At 39.3% G+C, this 18,914-nt stretch overlaps 1 protein-coding gene across 4 annotated transcripts in view; it reads right to left on the reverse strand.

Moving 5' to 3' along the window:
• Positions 1 to 11,280, reverse strand: part of LOC135212171 (AMMECR1-like protein) — a 70,248-nt gene extending 58,968 nt beyond the window's left edge. The window contains exons 1-3 of one of the 4 annotated variants that reach the window (XM_064245603.1): positions 11,032 to 11,280; positions 2,765 to 2,908; positions 851 to 1,014 (exon numbers count right to left, since the gene is read on the reverse strand). In XM_064245603.1, the coding sequence (XP_064101673.1) occupies positions 851 to 1,014; positions 2,765 to 2,908; positions 11,032 to 11,085 (362 nt within the window). In that variant the 5' untranslated portion in view covers positions 11,086 to 11,280. Of the gene's footprint in view, positions 1 to 850; positions 1,015 to 2,764; positions 2,909 to 10,916 lie in introns of all 4 variants that reach the window. The other 3 variants (XM_064245602.1, XM_064245605.1, XM_064245606.1) reach the window with 3 other exon arrangements.
• Between the last annotated feature and the right edge of the window lie 7,634 nt (positions 11,281 to 18,914).

Consider the following 18,914-nt stretch of genomic DNA (forward strand, 5'->3'; position numbering starts at 1 on the left):
TATTGAAAGAGAAAAATCAGATGTATACTTAAGATAATAAAATGAATATGAATACTACATTCAATATGCCTGAATGGCAATCCTGCCATGAGAATCATGTCTAGGGTACCCTGCTTTGCTGTGAACAGTGCTATAGACCACGAAAAAGTGAAGCAAGTAGTTGCTGTGAACCTATGGTTCGAGAAGGCGATAAAAATAATAGAAAAATCTGCAGTCTTAGAGCTTAAGTGTACTGACTTTCTCAAGTCCCAAGAATCTATCTTCTATGAATGTAGAAAGTGTACAATGAGCATTCAAATTACCTTTGAAAGTGGTAGGTAATAGAAAAGACAAAAGAGAAATGCCTGAATCAGTACAATTTGATGTACTGTACACGGATGAGCACTGGTAAAAATAAGGAAATAAAACAACACAGACCTAAAAGAAAAAAAATAAATAAATAAACAATAATGTACCTCCAAATAACCCTCTCACACTCCAAAGAACCCCTTTCTCCCACTTTCTGCAATCACATTCCATTACTATTCACGCCCAGGAATATAATAAGTAACAGAATTTACAGATAGTATGTGAGAAAACAAAGCATGCTCTGTTGTTTGGGCAATTTCATTCATTTGATTCATATACTCTCAGCATTTAGAGACAAACATTGGGTTTCCATATTTTAACAAGTGTTTGAGCTGGGTAAACTATAGTGTACGGTGCAAGGTTTAGTAATATGCGTACTAAAATAAGAACCTACTGATGGAAGAAAATGGCACAGAAACTATCAAACCACCCTGCACTAAAACATATTTACATCAAAGACATGAAAACCAAACACCACATGTGAGGAACTGGGTGTACTTACAAAGGTTCGTTGGTGAAGTCTGGAATGCCAGGGGGCTCCATGTTGTGCAGATGACTATAAAGAACATCAAAACAGTAAAAACACATCTCTGGGCTAGCTACTGGAGTAAGGCCATTTCGTAAAGTACCATTAGCTGTTGGGGCAGTGCCATTGTAACAGCAAACCTGTAAATATAAACACATTTAATTGCAGAGACCATAAATAAACATACTGGATTTAACAACCAGTCACATGGCCACTCAACTGATTGCATAATCACTTGATTACTACTGTATAGCAATTTCAAATATGAAACATCAAGTATATCATAAATAGCCTACATGGTTAGTTTTGATACTTAAATCTCAATAATATATAATCTCCAGCTTTCCTGAAGACCTCAACTGGAAGAGTCCTCAAGCATGAAACTATTAACATTATTTTACAAAGTATTGTCTGAATCTAATAACAACAGGTAAGATACCCTAAAATACACACACTAGTCATTTGTATGCTTTCAATGGCATAAAGTGGAAAATAAGAATTATCTAAATTAATCAAATGCTAATATGTACCAACGACAATGATTTGAGCTGCCATTAATGTTTGGTCCTCATAAGAGGAATCCTTATAACAATGATCAATATAAAGATATGGAGAAAGGTACTTCACAGGAAGTGAGACTGCATGCTTTGAAGTAATGAAACTGTTTTAAGATATCTAACATGTTTTTACATCTGTACAAATTATCACTTTCCTTTAACATGAACATATCCTAATGCAATGAATAACAATTTGCTGAACTGAAGGCAGGAAACTACCTCCAGCATAAGAATGACTGATGTATTGTAGATGACTACATAGTTCTTTAAGTTTTGGAGAAGGACATTTTAATATAAAATTAATTTACATGCTAGGAAATATTATTGTTTCAAAGTGTTACATGTGTTCTAATACACACACAGATCCTTAGACCTGTCAGGATTGAAGCATTTCCTTGGGACAGGAGGGAGTGATAAATCTTTGCTAAAGGACCATTGATATCCTTTCTAATTTAAGTTACAGTGAGGTAACATAAACTACTGCAGCTTTCAAGATCTAATGGCCCATAATATTCAATTTTACATTGTGGTCCCTTAAGCCTATTAAACTCAGGAGTGGCAAGGATTGGTTCATCAATAACCACAAGGCTATCTTCCAAATGAGATGCAAAATAGAAAAGACAGCATCTATCACGTTTGATGACTGCCTTACGGTAAAAGGGATAATCTGTGCTCCTTGGTAAAATTATATGAAAAGTTATAAAAAGATAAGAGTATAATAACACTGAAATCTTAAGAGACATCCAAACTTTCATAAATATATGAAAAAAACTTTCATAAATATGTGAAGATAAGAGTATAATAACACTGAAATCTTAAGAGACATCCAAACTTTCATAAATATATGAAAAAATATAAAGTAAATAAATCAAACTAAGGAACAATACAACACACTTGAAAAACTAATTTCATCTGCACATTGCAAATAAAATCAGAACTAAATAGTAGTTACAATAAGTCTATTTACAAACAGAGAAAAACAAAAAGCAAACAAATACCAACAACATTCATGCATGCAAAACAATGGATGAATTGTTACCAAAAATGTATCATCCATCACAAACCAGACAATAGCAAAGAATGTTAAAAGTAAAGCAGACTTACAAAATTTGTGCAGACTTGCAACAGCAATATAAAGGCATTAAACAACCTGGGATGTAACCTACAACAAAGAACTGCATCTCTTACTAAATGTTCAACTCTGACTCTCATTTATCTGTCAAAATTTCAACTGACAGCAAAAGGGCTTTTGTAAAATGTGGGTTTGTATTTGTAATTCGACACTTCTAACTTTGACGGCTATTCTAACGTGAATATGAAAAATTTAACTCACAGAACGATTACGGGTAGACGCAGGATTCAAATGTCCATAAGGATAGCCATATTTCTGTCCCTTTCCAGTAGATGAGTGAATACAATGCCTTAGAGATGACCGAAGAGGTTGTGGCTCATTCCCTGACTGGGTCTCCCTTGCCATCTGAACAAAGTATTAAAATGATGTGTAAACAATGGCATCACAAGAAAAACGCATAACCTACACAATTACTCCATGTCCTTTGAGAAGTACTGGAGGGATTTCAAGCCATTTATTAGGAGAAGAAAAAATAAAATTTTGAGCAATTTCAATACACTATTTCATAGCACACATACTTCAGTTTAACATACATATTTTGTTTGAACAAGTGACAACAGATCTGAACGACTCAGAATGTGTTGAGCTTACACTGGCACAAGAATGGGTGAGTACCAGCATCCACCCTATAACTGTTACATGTAGGACAATAGTTTGACAAACACTATTGGAAAATCTTCAAAAATGACAAATTTAGTTGCATAACCCCAAGACCATTTTACAAAAAATAAATTTATCTGTATTTATCTAAGAGTTCATAACTGTTAATTCTATATGCTAAGGTCAGTAGTATACAGAATGATTATGAATACGGTATATGTATACGTAATTATCCGCAAATGATCATATTTCTATGCTTCAATAACTTCGAAGGAAGCTAACGATATATAAAGAGAAATTTACACTGGAATAGCCAACGATACTGTACTAATAAATGAACATTTTTTAAAGAATCTATTTTGGTACCTAATGTTAAAAGTTAGTGGACATCTTCATGCCAAAGGTTCAATCAGCATTCAAAGAAAAATGAATTCTTCAATGACCCGGATGGATCTAATTCACTTGTTCTTCACCAGGTGTGTGCAGAATGTTTTCATTTTAGTCAGATTTCTTCTTGGCAACCCAATATGATGTGGGGAGGCTTATGGGAGGTGTATTTTAATAGTAGGTAAACCAAAAACATTTTATCATAAAAATGTTAATTTTTTGGGATGAATCTTACCTACTGTTCAAGGTTACCCAATACCCATAATTGTGATAAGGAAGATGGGATGATGCAGCTACAACCAAGAGAACTTCAAGTTTTTTTTTATAAGAAACTTTCAACATTCTAACCTGTATTGAAATCCTCCCTGGCAAGTACTACTGCTAGAGGTGAATCCACAACAGGAAGTATATGGACTAGCTCTTATGAATACCAAGGTCAGAGAAGCCTTAGAGAAAGTTACCTCTTTAAAAGAAGTGTCCGATAAATGACAGCCCAAAATTAATAGAAATATCTATTACATACAATGTGCCTTCATGGGCCCCACATCTCAAACCCAGGATTTAGAAACTAATGATAAGTGAAAAAGCTACTCAATCATTCAGTTTAGGAAAACACTGTCCCTGCTGTGACTAAAGAGCTACTATGGGCTTTGTAATTCTCAAAAGTAATGATAGGCAAAAACAGAAAACCCCCAATGCTCTGTGTTACTATGTCTCCTAAAGGAAAATTCATAAAACTGTACCAACTGCTTGTGTATCATGAATTATTAGACAGGAGTTTTGGCCTCCTAAATCCACAAAATCAATGTTTACACTCACCTCTGAAGCTATAAAAGAGCTTCTTCATTTCTGACTTCAGAAGTAAATTTCAGGATTTCAACAACCCTAGGAAGTACTTTTGCCTTAAAATTGTTCTTAGCTCTGAAAAGGGCAGGAAAGAAAGGTCCGTTTTAGCTATACCTATTCCTAACAAGAAACTATTCTTAGCACCTAAGGAAGCACCCGCTAAGGAGGATGCAGGAGCCGAACAAATCACAATTGAGGCAGCAGAAGAGGAAGGGCTGCTAACACTGATACAAACAGTGGTGGCAGGAAGAAATGAATCACAAGGAAAAAGGGGAGAAAAGGGAAGGAGATTGGGATTGTAAGACAGAAACAAAAGGGGTAGGTTCAGCAATAGACAGGATAACATCAGCTTGTGTATTAATACTTGCAGATGACAGAACACTAACCTTAAAATTAGGCTTAATTGCTAAACTCACTGGGTCTAACTCAAAAGAATAAGTTGCTACCACCAGAGCTAAGAGGGGATGGTGAAGGCAATAACTACCAAGTAAATTTATGTTTACCAAACCACCCTTCATCAAATAAGGAGCAGAACCACTCACTCAAACTAAAGGGAGGGTGAGACGCAGTTGAAGGCACAGATCCTTGCCCTAGATACAACTTTGTTCCCTAGCAGAGGAGGCTTCCTACTGTCAGAGGACAATCCAGAGGTAAGGCTACAAGTGGAAGAGGGCACTTTCACCTTGTACCTTAAGGGGCAATGCAAAAATGGACACACAATATTAAACACTGATGCCCTAAACCATAACAAACACTGGTGAATTGCCTAACAAATTAAAATCAAACTTACATCATATTCAAGATTACAATTCTCTTTTCCAGAACTGAAGGGGGAGCAGATGACAGACCTGGTAAGGAAAGAGTATCACAAAGTGAAACTGGTGAAGGAATAGGAGAAGGAGGGGAGGAAGGAGGTCAGTGGAGGAGGTAGGCATAGATGCTGAAGCCAGACGGAAAGGATATGGCCTACCACCTACTCTTAATTAATTGCCTCTTAATCTATCCTGGTCTCTCTTCTTCCTATACATACTTAACAAATTTTTTCATTGCCTGACCCGACCAATCAAAACAGTCCTTACACCTCTGGCTGAAATCACATTCCCTACCCTTACAACCAACACAAATGTCATGACCATCATGTTCTGCTGAATACATCCTGTGAACATAAAATTTGTTTCTGCAGAGCCTAACACCCTTGTTTTTCCTGCTTCCAGTAAATAAGGTCACAATACCATGAGTCAGCAAATAACAGCCAAAATATTCTATGAATGCACAGGCACATCAGCCTTCCAAAAGACCAGAAGAATCCTGAATAGAGCAAAAATATTTTGCACATACCTGGTGACAATTTTCTTTAAATGCCAATTGTAAGGTTTTTCCAAACAAATTTCATTTATGGCACAATAAGTGTTCTTGTTTTGTCTAAAAAGAACCTTTCAGCATTTTTCCAATACCTAACTACAGTAATACCTTGACATAAGAGCAGCCCAACATACAAATTTTTTGAGATACGAGCTGCAACTCGGCCCATATTTTTGTCCAAGATACAAGCGGAATTCTGAGATACGAGTGTTTCGGGAGGCTGCCGCTAGTTGGCGCACGGGTCCAGCATCAACGCAACCAGCATCTCATTCTCACGTTATCCGCAGAATCAAGTCGAATCTTGAGAGCTGTGCTCGTTTTTTGCATCATTTTTGCATTTTTTACCGAAACTTTTTGAGTGCCAACATTAAGCAGAAGAAAATGTGTATAAAGGAAAGTGGTGAAAAGAAGAGAATGATGTCGACAAAAGTAAAACAAGAAATAATAGAAAAACATGAGCACGGTGTACGAGTGATTGAACTGGCAAGGCTGTACGACCGCAGTACATCTACAATTTGTACCATCCTTAAACAAAAGGATGCCATCAAAAGTGCAACACCAGCGAAAGGAACTATGTACAATTCTGTCTCCCAATTAAGGACAAATATCCATGAAGAAATGGAGATGCTTCTGCTGGTGTGGGTGAAAGAGAATGAGCTGGCAGAAAATACAGTGATGGAGACTGTAATATGCGAAAAGGCACATATTATCTATGCCGACTTGAAGAAGAATGTGCATTTCTTTTTTACAACTAATTTTTTGGTTTCATTTCAAGTAAGGAAAGTGCAGTTTTAGTTTTATCTAAAGTAAAGAAAATGCAATTTTAGTTTAAATTGTGTTAAAGAAAGTGCTGTTTCAGTTTACGTGTCTACACTGCCTGCATCACTTCCTCCCTCCCTCCCTCCTCCGCCATTCACCTCCGTTAGCGGCACTCATCTGTCTCCTAGGTAAGAATACAGTACTAAATACTAACACCTTTTCTTTTACATTTCATATATTTTGTTATGCATTGGTAAAGTATACATGTGTGTTTCTTAATTAAAAACATGTCTTTTTTCATAATTTAGGATGGTTTGGGGATGTTTCACATGGCTGGAACGGATTAAATCTATTTCAGTTATTTTAAATGGGAGAAATTTGTTTGACATACAAGTAGATTGACTTACGAGCTCGGTTACAGAATGAATCAAACTCGTATCTCAAGGTATTACTGTACTTGTAAATAGTGTGAAGTATGGCTATTAGAAACCAGTGAAGTGGCATACGATACAAAAGATACTGATATTCCTTGGCCTCTCCACGTTAATCTGAATTGTTGAAATGAAACAATCATACTGGTCTATAGCTCTTCTTTCCAGTTCATAAAGTTCAATATTGCCAAATATTCAAGAAAATTCAGTCAATACCAGAAGGATACAATTAGATCTTACCAACTTCTAAGTTACTCAAGATTCATAAGCAAAACAGTACAAAAAAAAGGTCATATGATCCAGAACCATCTACTACTTTATGGACTTAATCTACCATCCTCATTAGGCAAAACAAACCAAAGCTAAGGCAACCATGAATAACCCATTTGGTGTTAAATCCTTTTTTTGAAACAGTGCTCTCACCAAGTTTCATATAAGATCTGAAAGAAAGCCCTAAGCCTTGTGAATGTTAACGCCAAATTCTAAGACCAACAGTACTTCACAATACGTACTTGCTAGGTTACACAAATAATACAGTATGTATATTACTTGCAAGGTTACACATACAATCTTAATATCCTCCAAAGGAAGTGTGAGAATACAAGTGCCACAGTGAGAAGTGGTATCTAATGACAATTAATATAGATAACTATACAGTATATGATTGTTCTTGTTACATACATATCTTGTTTTTTTACATGAAATCACCTGAAAGACATTTCATCTACTCAAGCACCCTATCCCATATTTAAAGTCATTATCTCCTTTCTGGCAATTTCAAATCACATTTTTGCTGAACTGATACATTTAAGACCATCCTCTAAGGTGGCTCTTAACACCCTCCTACATTTCTTGTGTTGAATAACAATTCTCATCTTGGTTAGTTTGCTGACCTCTTGGTCAGTTGGTTGACCTTGTCTTCACCAACATTTTTCCCGATTCCTAACAAATTCTATTACACAAGGTAAATCCCTAATTTCTATTAAGGTAGCCTTTAATCAGCTTGTACTTCAATTCTTAGCTCATAACTGACACACCTGGTACTGATAATCACAATTCTGCACTAAGCATACCCCTCTTTTGTCAGCTAGTAGGTACGTTTTCAATGTCTTATTTAACATTCAATAATTTTCAGAAATTTTCTATGGTTCATGCTACCTATTACAGTCACTGTGTATTTTCAACCAGGAAATAACAGTTCTAACAATATACTATTCACAAGCAGCAGCAAACTACCTTCCTATGGAGGGGAAACAAAGTAGCCAGATCTTTGTTATAGCTAACACTCAGTAACAAAAAAAATATATTTTCATCTAAATGTAAGTCAAATTGACAAAAATAATTAATTCAAACTAAAATTAAGTTAACAGGATATGGCTACGCTATCAGAGTAAAAATCTGACAAATTTAATCAGAAATATCCAACCACAAGGAACTTGCCCTGGAAACTAGTAACCTAATCAGAAAGGATAATGTTTACACCTTCAAGAATAAATAAACAAAACTTCAGGAAAAAAAAATCATTCGCTATAAAAATTAAAAGCCCCTGCACACCCAGAAAGTAAAAACACAACTAACAGTCCTTGTTGCTCCTGCAACATTTATACGTATATCTCTATAACTATCTATGCTTCCACCAAACAGGCATTAAGCATAAAAGAAACAGCAGTATTATTTAGTGTAGTTTCTCTTATAAAATTTCACAAGTTGCCTATTAGCAAGTTCAACAAGGAGCATTTTATGGAATTTTGATAAATTTTACATAATTCTTTTAAGGAAATCCTTAGATAACTCATAATCCCTTTGAGTTTAGGTCGAATCCCTGGTTTCTGGATGGGGAGAACATGGGTAATTGGTATACAGAGATGCATGTTAACCCAACCTTCCTTAAGCTATGGCTCACCTGACCCAACCTACAGCTCCATAAAATATGGGGTACTATATACAAAGCTACATCATAAAATCATATAGTATATGTATACCATAAACTCAACGTACATTTGCCAGAATTTCAGATGGAAATTAACGGATATAGGCAACAACAGAGCATTTCAGATATACGTACACTGCTGTTAAAATTATTCGAAACATGCTAAAACCTATTCAAACTAGTACTTATTTCAATACTAGTTTAAATTACCAAAGGCTTGTAAAATTTTACCAGGGTTGCTATAACCTGTTATATTTCCTAAAACAGTAAGCAGTTCCATTAAATATGCTACAATAGCTAGACTACATACAAATGAACTGGTTTTTATTAGCATTATATAATCTAGATGATCACTATTTCATTTTTACACCAAATAAGTATTATTAATGGCACAAAACTTGAAAATCAATGAAAGAACTCTAAAGTTTCAAGGTTAAACAGATTACGTACAGACACCTTTAAGAAACTCAAGGAATCCAAAATCCTTTGACAGTGACACCACCTATCAAACAAGAAACAAAGAATAGAGATATAGGTCAAAAGTAACAAAAAAATTTGACAAAACATTTGTCTTTGGCTAATGCTACTTTTGTTATAATCAGGAAAACAGAAGTACATTGGAAAAAAGTACATAAAAATAAATATGTAATATAACAAGAAGTATAGTATAACTTCTGCATCCTACAAATATTTCAATACATATTTGTACATTAGCAATGCATTTATGGATGTGGTTGTAGTAACCATGGTGGTATAAAAAATCAATAATAAAACAAAGTAACATTGGGCTGCTAGTGAAATGTTGTTTATTTACAGACTCACATCTGTTTTGAGGCCTGCCACACGGCAGGGAGTCAACTTTAATCAATGACAGTAAGCTCATAAGGAAGGTGCATCTAGAATGCCTTCTGAGCTAACCTTGAAATGCTTCATAATGAACCCTACTCATATTATTGATGGAAACCTAATGCTGTTGCTATCTATACAGGCTTCTTAACTGAACTGAATATAGAATTTAGGCCAAAGGCCAAGCACTTGGACCCATAAGGTTACTCGTGCTGAAACGGAAATTGACAGTTAAAGGTTTGAAAGGTGTAACAGGAGGAAAACATCGCAGCTGCACAATGAATCAATGGTTATAGAGAGTGGAAAGTAAAATAGAGTAAAGAGAATATGGAAGGAGGCACAGTAATAGGAACGAAAGGGGTTGCAGCTAGGGGCCGATGGCAAGCTGCAAAGAACCTTAAGTAATACCTATGCAGTACATCGCATCGCATGAGGTGCACTAACAGTACTGTACCAATTTGGCTGGTAGCATAAGCTTTGCAATTACTTGGGCACCTTACCTAGTCCTTTTGATTGCAAGATTGGTCCTTCAGGCTTCGCATGAACTAAATGCTAGCCTGACATATTTTGGATTTCAATCTAGAGACAAGCATGAAGCCAGGCTTTTTCATCCTTTTCAAGACATCAATCAATAAAATATACCTGAATCCTATCTTTATAAGACATCAATGAAGAAAATATCCCCAAATCCTATTTTTAAAACACTTCAATGAATACAGTACCCAAACTATTTTTAAAAGACATCAATGAATAAAATATACCCAAAAACCATTGTAATAGACATCAGTGAACATAATGTACCTGAAAACTATTTTTAAAAGGCATCAATGAATAAAATACCCCAGATTCTTATTTTTAAACGCCCGTGAAGGCTGCCAGGTTGATTTACACGAACAGCAGTTTGACTATGTGATCCACAAGGTAAAAAAAAAAAAAAAATCCGCCAGAATAAACAAATAAGACACCCAACCAGGCCAGCCTAGCCATCTCCCGAACAGCCGAAATAAAGACGAACGACGAAAATAGAAAAGGAGTCACGACGGGAAAGGAGCAGTCGACGGAATTCAGAGGATTTCCCATTGTCCTTGAGCTACGCTATGGAACTCCAATGACCCACTTCGATTAAGCCTAACACAAGCCTCGATGGAGGGGGAAATTGAAAACCACCACACTCACGAGCACTCGCCCTTACCTCTCAACGGCCTCTGCTTCGGCAGGAGCGACTGGCGACGGGGAAATGCGACAAGGGAAGCCCACAGGGCCTTTTATACTGAACGTCTGGTGTGAGTAAATAGATTGTAGCCTACCTGTGGACCGCCGTTTAATTTGGGCTTCTTGGTCCCACAGCATCCGGAGGACATGGTGGTGGCAGACGTGATGGGCGGTTGCTGCTGAATGGATGATGAAGGGATGGCTAACAACGGGTGAACGATGAATTTTGAGGGATAATAGATGAAGCAGATCTTTTAGAGCTTTCCTTCCTCACTTCTCTCTCTCTCTCTCTCTCTCTCTCCCTCTCAACACACACCAAGAATCACTCACACAGCTGATTCTAGGTTGCGTTCTCATACGCCAACATAAATAAAGATATTTGCTCCTTTATTTCGCGTCGCAAGCTGCTTAAAATGGATCAAAGCGCGCTATTAAAGGTGATTAAACTCAAATCTTTAATCAGTGTCGCGATTTCCGCTGCAGATACTGTCGAGAAGAGGGAGAAATAATTTAAAGGTCTTAGCAATAGAAGACGCCGCCTTTGTTTCTGCCACCTTTCATTTTCATATGAAAATAGGTCAAGGGAATCATATGGCTCCTTCCACAGGAAGAATAAACAAACATAAACTGAATCGTAATGTGAAGAATCTTCGTTCTTCTCAGATAGCTAAGAATATTATATATTATTTGTGAAAATAACAATAATCGAAAACTGCCACTGCAGTGTAAACAGTTTTCTCTTACGATGTATAATTCAGGTTTTCTTTGAGTATGCCACTAAGGTTGACTTTAGTTATGGCTATTTGTACATCACATTTGCAAATTCAAGACAGTTTAAATAGCTTACAAAGGCGATTATACCAGTACTTATCGTGACAAATGGATTAATTTCATTTTAACCAAATAATTTTTTCTTAAGGTACGACCGTTCTCTGAATCAACAATATGTCAGACTATAACTTTCTTGTGAAACCTATATACTGACTCAAAGGAATTTAGTCGCACGTGTACTTCTTTTGGCATAATAAGCTAAATTGAGTGCTCCTCTTAAATGACAATTTTTACCATGAAATTCGAGTCTTAATTAATCATCCGCTATAGGAAATGAAGTTAAAAACTTAAACATTTAACTATCAAGCTCAACTTGGCTACTTTATTTTCTTCATAGTACAAACATTGACCCTCTGCATACCGACATTCTTATCGAATTTAACCTATTTCTAGACTATCAAATCTATGTCCCTAAGCAAAATCCACTTAAATTTGCTTTGAAGGTTAAATTTGATCCATCCCGTTGTAGATAGATTTTTAAGATAATGTCACTAAACTTGGTATATGTTGCAAGTGGGATTATACCCACATCATTCTGTATTGGGAACTTGAAATTCGATGGCTCTTCGTGAGAATAGTGATTAAGTTACGATACGAATGGGAACGTATAACACGCATAAAAAGAACCACGTGCTGACTTATTCCAAATGTCAGAGTATGGACAGCAGGAGAAGAAGAGCAAGTTCAAAAATTATTAAAAGTGGTCTGTAATTGATTGGGGCAAGCTTTAAATCCTTAGATCTTCTATTTTTGTTTATAAACCTCCACGGTAAAGCGTAAGTCTTTGTTCATAGAGTATTTTAGCTCACTTCTGGAAATGACAGAGATGGTTACAATAAAAGCTTACGTTGTGAGACTTTCGATTTATGAATGAACAACGTGGAAAGTCGTAATGCGCTCGTCTATAATGAGTTGTCTGAGTCACATGGATTAGTTAACAATGGTGCTTGTGCATCAACTTCAGCTGGACTGCCATTCAATCTCGCTCTTTTCAAGTTGTATCGAAAATATCTATGTATAAGATAACAGAGTTTAAGAGAAGTACATCATCATTCCAGTACATAAGCTTAGAACATTGCTGTTGAAAAACAATGTGATAAAGAAAATAAACCATAGGCTCTGATGGAGTTTCTCTCCACGTCTTCATTAATGAAGGAATTCAAAATATGAATAAAAATATAAGTATTATTCCTTTTTTATCCTGGTAACCAAAGGATATTAAGAGCAAGGCTGTATAATTATCTTATGAATTTTTATAATCCGATGGATATGATGTGTCCATTGATTGATAAATTTAAAACCGTTAAGGACAGATCGTCTTAGTTCAGTAGCGAAACGTTGAAATTAATGATGCAATAAAGAGGCAAAGAAGACAAATTGGCAAAGCTAAAGGCTGGAACTGCATAGGAAGAATATAGAATGGTAAAGAACTGTTCCAGAAGCAAACCAAATGCGGTAATCAAGAGATCCTAGACGCATCAATGACTACGAACGAAAAATATTGATTTCTTGATGGTTTTGTGAGGATACAACAAAGAGGCAGGTAGAAACAGTACTAACTTTATTACTGTTGTTTAAGATTAAGCTGGCCTTGTACCAGCACGGGCTCTTGCTCACAGAGCAGCCCGTAAAAACTTTATTACAGGTAAACACAGGTTATAAAAAGGTAAACACAGGTTATAAACAGGTGTGCGGACGGATATGCAGTTGCCGACCGACACTGACACAAAAATGTCTTGTCCTGTTGGAGAAAGTCTTGAGGCAGGGAGTGAATTTCCCTGTGGTCTCTCACAGCCTGGCGATGGAGATGTCCTCGACATCGGCCGTCGTCGGGAAAAACTCGCCTGGGAATGCCAAGGTTTCCCCGTAGACTTTCTTTGCAGGTGATGCATCACTGTTGGCCCTCGGGGCAGTGCGAAGGCCAAGGAGGACCCAAGGTAGCTGTGCCTTACAGTTGTTGCCCGAGCAGCACACCATCTGGGAGTCCTTCGGGGAGCGATGGAACCTTTCCACCATACCATTGCCTGCGGGGTTGTAAGTGGTGGTGCTGTGGTGCAAGGTCCCCATCAGGCGAGCCATGGCGGCCCACAAATCTGACAGAAAGGCAGGCCCGCAGTGCGTCGTGATGTCGTCAGCTGGAGAGAAGGGCTTCCGCGCAGGCGCTGGTGGTGGCCTCCATCATTGGTGTCGCTTCAGGCCATCTGGTGGATCGATCAACGATCGTCAGGAGGTATCTGTGACCTCCCGACGGAGGAAGAGGCCCCCCGACGTCTACGTGGATATGGCCGAACTTCCACTGGGGCTGGGGAAAGCTGCCAACGCCTGATTCGGTGTGCCTGCCGATCTTGCTCGTCTGGCATGAAACATGTTGTCTGGCCCATTTCCACGAGTTCTTTCGTTTGCTATGCCACATGAATTTCTCCGTCAGGAGGGGCGTTGTCGTTCGGCCCAACGGATGTGAGAGGCCGTGGATGATCTCGAAGACCTTTCTGTACGATGCTGGAACCAGCGGGCGGGGGCATCTGGTGCTGACATTGTAGAGGAGAATTGTTCCCGAGGGACTGAAGGGCATGTCTTCCCATCTGAGGGAAGTGAGTGTAGTGCCCCAGGAAGTCCACCTTCTCGGCGCCGAAGGCACACTTGTCGAACTGGACGACCAACCCATTCTCCTGAAGGCGCTGCAAAACAGCTCGGATATGCTGCAGGTGTTCTTCCAGGGCCTGTAAAAAATCAGAATGTCGTCTACATAGCAGACACAGAAGGGTAGGGCTCCCAGAATGCTGTCCATCAGGTGCTGGAAGCTGGCCCCGGCATTCCTCAGGCCGAAGGTGGAATATGAGAAAATGTAGGACACCAAACAGCGTGAGGATGGCTGTTTTGGGGACGTCCCCAGGGTGGGCTGGTACCTGAAAATATGATTTGAGAAGGTCCATTTTTGTAAATAGTTTTGCCCCATGAAGGGGCACGGTCAGGTCCTGCATGTTCAGCAGTGGGTAATGATCGGGTGTAGTTATTAGATTCAGCCAGCGGTAATCCCTGCGGGGTCTCCAGGTTCCGTCTGCCTTCCTGACCATGTGGAGGGGTGATGCCCAAGGGCTGGAGGTCTTCTTGCAGATGCCCTATCTGCTCCATTTCCACGAAGGTCCTCTTGGGGTCCTGGCGAAGTTCCAGCTTGAAAAGGTCAGGGAACTGAAGGAGGGCAGTGCGTCGAGGAGGTGTTTGCGGCCCACATCCACCAGGAGCCCGTGTTGCACCAAGAAGTCTGCACCCAGGAGGGGCCCCTTGACGTCGGTGATGATAAAAGGTCACATGTAGGTCTACCCCAGGATGGATATCCTGCAGGATCTCGTGCCGTAGGAGCGGATGTGGGTCCTGTTCGCGGCCATAAGGGTGGCCGTGGCGTCGGGGGCGCAGCTGCGGTCCCCTCCCGAAGACGGAAACACCGATGGCATCGCCCCAGTGTCCACCAACATCCTGCGGCCAGAGATCTCGTCGTAGACGTAGAAACCTATGGGTTGTGGCCTTGGGGGGCCGCGGCCATGGCTGCCCTCCCCAATTTTGACGGGATGTAAGAACAAGGTCTCTCATATCGTTTGGCATATTTGCCGAATTTTAGGTGATAATAAACCAGGATGGATTTTAACCTCGCTACTGTGCTGGGGGTCTCCTCTGCTGCTGCATCGTCCTCCATCAGGTAGTTGGCCAAAGGCGTCGATGGGACGGAGAAACTGGCCACCCAGGAGGCCTCGGTTAGTCTCTGGGCTTTCATGACCAACTCGTTGTCGGATAGGGCATTGATCTCTCTGATTTGCTTGCGCTCCTCTGGGTCCAACTGGCAGAGGAATATCTCCCGCTTAAGGCTGATCTCTCTTCGTTGTCCATAGCTGTCCAACTCCAGCAGGAGGATGAGGTCCATCAAGCTGTCCCAGGAGACCTGTGGGTCTGTGTCACGTATAGGGCTCGTGATCAGGTCGAGGACTCGAGCGGCCCTGTCAGTGGTGGGGAGGGATAAGCTGTCAATTAGCTTCGCCTTCAGGTCACTGTAGAGTATCGGGCCGGTCTGCGCAACCATCCATGGGGACATGGCACTGTGCACCTCCTCCGAAAAGGTCCCCATGATGAAATCAGCCTTGCAGACTTCTTCCAGGATGCCAGCGATCCGGAATTGGCTTTCTGCACAGATGCACCATATGGCTGGGATATGTGCGAAGAAAGGCGGGAGCTTCACAGAGGAGGGTGAGACTGCGCGCTGGGGTGAGGCAGGTGTAGGGGGCGTTGCTGTCCGTCCCCAAGGAACCTACTGCAAAGCCTGGTATGTCCCCCTCACAGGTACGGGCGAAACCCATCGAGAACGCCAAAACACACCTGGGAGATGTGCCGTATTTAGTCTGCTAATGGCGTCGGTGTCGTCCTCGGAAAGGAACTTTCAGAGACCTAAACTAGGGTGCCGTCTTTAGTCCGTTAAAGGTCTCTGAAGGTGAAAGAGGCTGTATTTAGTCCTTTAGTGGCTGAGCCAAAACCGCTGATCACCGTTACTCTGGGGTCACCAGTTGTGAGGGTACGACAAAGAGACAGGTAGAAACAGTACTAGCTTTATTACAGGTAAACACAGGTTATAAACAGGTGTGTGGACGGATATGTAGGACGTGTAGTTGCCGACTGACACTGACACAAAAATGACACGATCTGACCTGGATTTGTGTTCCTTGACAGACTTATTTACAGGAGTATTATTTGCTACAAATGGCTAACATAATATAAGAATGATATTTCGAAAAGTGCTTAATACAATGATGTGAGGTACAACATAGACAGGAAAACTATGTACATAAAAATTAGGAGAAGGCATTGTCCTTACAGTTTAACTGGCAATGTTTCATTTCTCGATATAATGTGTTCGTATCCCACAATAAGCTGTAAGTCCCGTTACTAGGTAAATAATTGGTTCCTAGCCACGTAAAAATATCTAATCCTTCGGGCCAGCCCTAGGAGAGGTGTTAATCAGCTCAGTGGTCTGGTTAAACTTTAAGATATACTTAACTGGTAATGTTAAAGGGAAAAAAGGCTCCCTGGTGGTGCCAGTGATCAAAAGCTGGCTGAATTTTTCTCCAGCTTTTGGAAAAATAAAATGGAGAAAAAAAGGTTACATCTGTTTAAACACTGAATCAGGTCAATACAGAACATGATCCTATTATATATGACTATTCAATAGTGCGATTAAATAATGAAGATATCATCAGGATTAAGAAAGCAAACTGTGCATTTGATCTGATAGTAATACCCTTATTTGATTGAGTGGAAAATTATTCACTCCTTGCTAAAGTAATGGTGAAAGCTATAAATGCCAGTATTTCTTAGTGAAGGTTCCCTATATCTGCGAGAGTATATCTACTATTAAATCAGTTTTGAAATGTGCACTTGACTATCAGAGTTCATAAATGCCTGTTTCAGATTTACAATTATGTCAAAAAATGCTCGAATATGCTATTCTTGAACAATTCATCATTCCCTCTTGAAAGGGTAAATGCTTAGCTAGATGGTCAGTCAGCTTATATATATAGATGCTAAACACTGTTCTACAGAGATGCTCCGCTGAAATAATCAATTAGAATTGATGGCTTCTGAATTTTTTCTAAAAGATTTACAGTCAACTGGAATTGTTACTGGTGTTACACCTTCCTATTAATTCGTTATAAGAACATTTATGCTGTTTGAAGTGCACGAATAGCATCAATGTCCTTTCGAAGTGCTTTCAAGACTATTTTAGATCCTGTGAAGACAATTCAGTTCGTCTCGCTTTCTCCATTATGAGAAAAAAAAAAAACTTTGCAACCTAAATGCTCTAAAACTCTAGTTAAGGATTTAAGAATTGCACAGCTAAAGAGGGATTTGGACGTTATTTATGTAATAATTTTCGTTCTTTATTATTAGTTACCCCTTGTTATTTCTTTACGTCATTTTCTGTCATTGTAATTTGCGATAGAAAATGCTAGAGAAAATGCTGTGGAAACTGGTCACAGTTCTCAATATAAACACTGCGTAAACATTGGTAGATCTAGGGGATAACTCCGCGTCGGGTATTCCGTTGGAAATTAGTTTCCTAAACATTGGTAGATCTAGGTAATAACTCTGCTTCGGGTAGATCTAGGTAATAACTCTGCTTCGGGTATTTCTTTGGAAATTACACTTTCCTATAGAATTTGGGTTGCTTATTAAGAATTTACCGTTATGTTTGGGGGGTCGGCTATAATTAACCCCCGGGGCTAGTATTAAACACAGAGAAATACCTTGGCTGTCGTATTCTCGGGAACGTTCCTTGCAGTCCGTGCGAAGTTATTTCCTAGAATTACCTAAACATTATTTTCAGCATAGGGAATTGTATGTTGACTGCATCCGTGAATTTATTTAAGCAGATTCATTTAACATTAACTAAAAGTAATAGGTAAGAAATTAAACTCACGGGAAAATTTCGAAGCGTTGAAATCCACATTATACACAGATGCAATTCTTCATTTTAGAAATAAGATTAATATTTATGCCCATGGGTGGGGGCTGTGGGGAATTATCACTCCACTTTAGTTATAAGGTTCTAGGCCTGATGTTATGGCCGATAAATTCGGCCTTATGGGCACTCAGCCCGTACTCAAGGACAACTGTATGGTAATAGAAATCCGGAGTTTTAACACTTCTCATTACAAAAATAAACTCATGTTTAACTGAAATCAAACTCCATCAGGACACGAACACGTACATGGCCGCCTCAAAGAAATGAAAAGTTAATCTTCGACAATTTAATACCTTGCACTCGCAATTTAACATGATTAACTCGAAACAATACTCTAGAACGATGTAAGATTGCTGATGCAACAAATATTCTACTATTACTTACGTTAATCACAGCATGGTCACCAGCAACTCCACAACCCGCACACAGATTCACTCATGTACTCGAGACAGGATTGCTCCCCCAATTAAGGTGGCCTCACACTAGGCCTTTTTTTCTCCAGCAGCGAGCCGTTGCTGCCGAAAATGGAAAACCTGGAGCTTTTAGCTCAAGATTTTGGCTTCCCGACTGGATGGGAGGTAGCGAGCACGAACCGCGAGCGACCGCGTAGTGTAAACAAACAAGATGGCTGCTGCTGATAGG

The sequence above is a fragment of the Macrobrachium nipponense genome, chromosome 40 (assembly GCF_015104395.2).
Source record: "Macrobrachium nipponense isolate FS-2020 chromosome 40, ASM1510439v2, whole genome shotgun sequence".
Lineage (NCBI taxonomy): Eukaryota > Metazoa > Arthropoda > Malacostraca > Decapoda > Palaemonidae > Macrobrachium > Macrobrachium nipponense.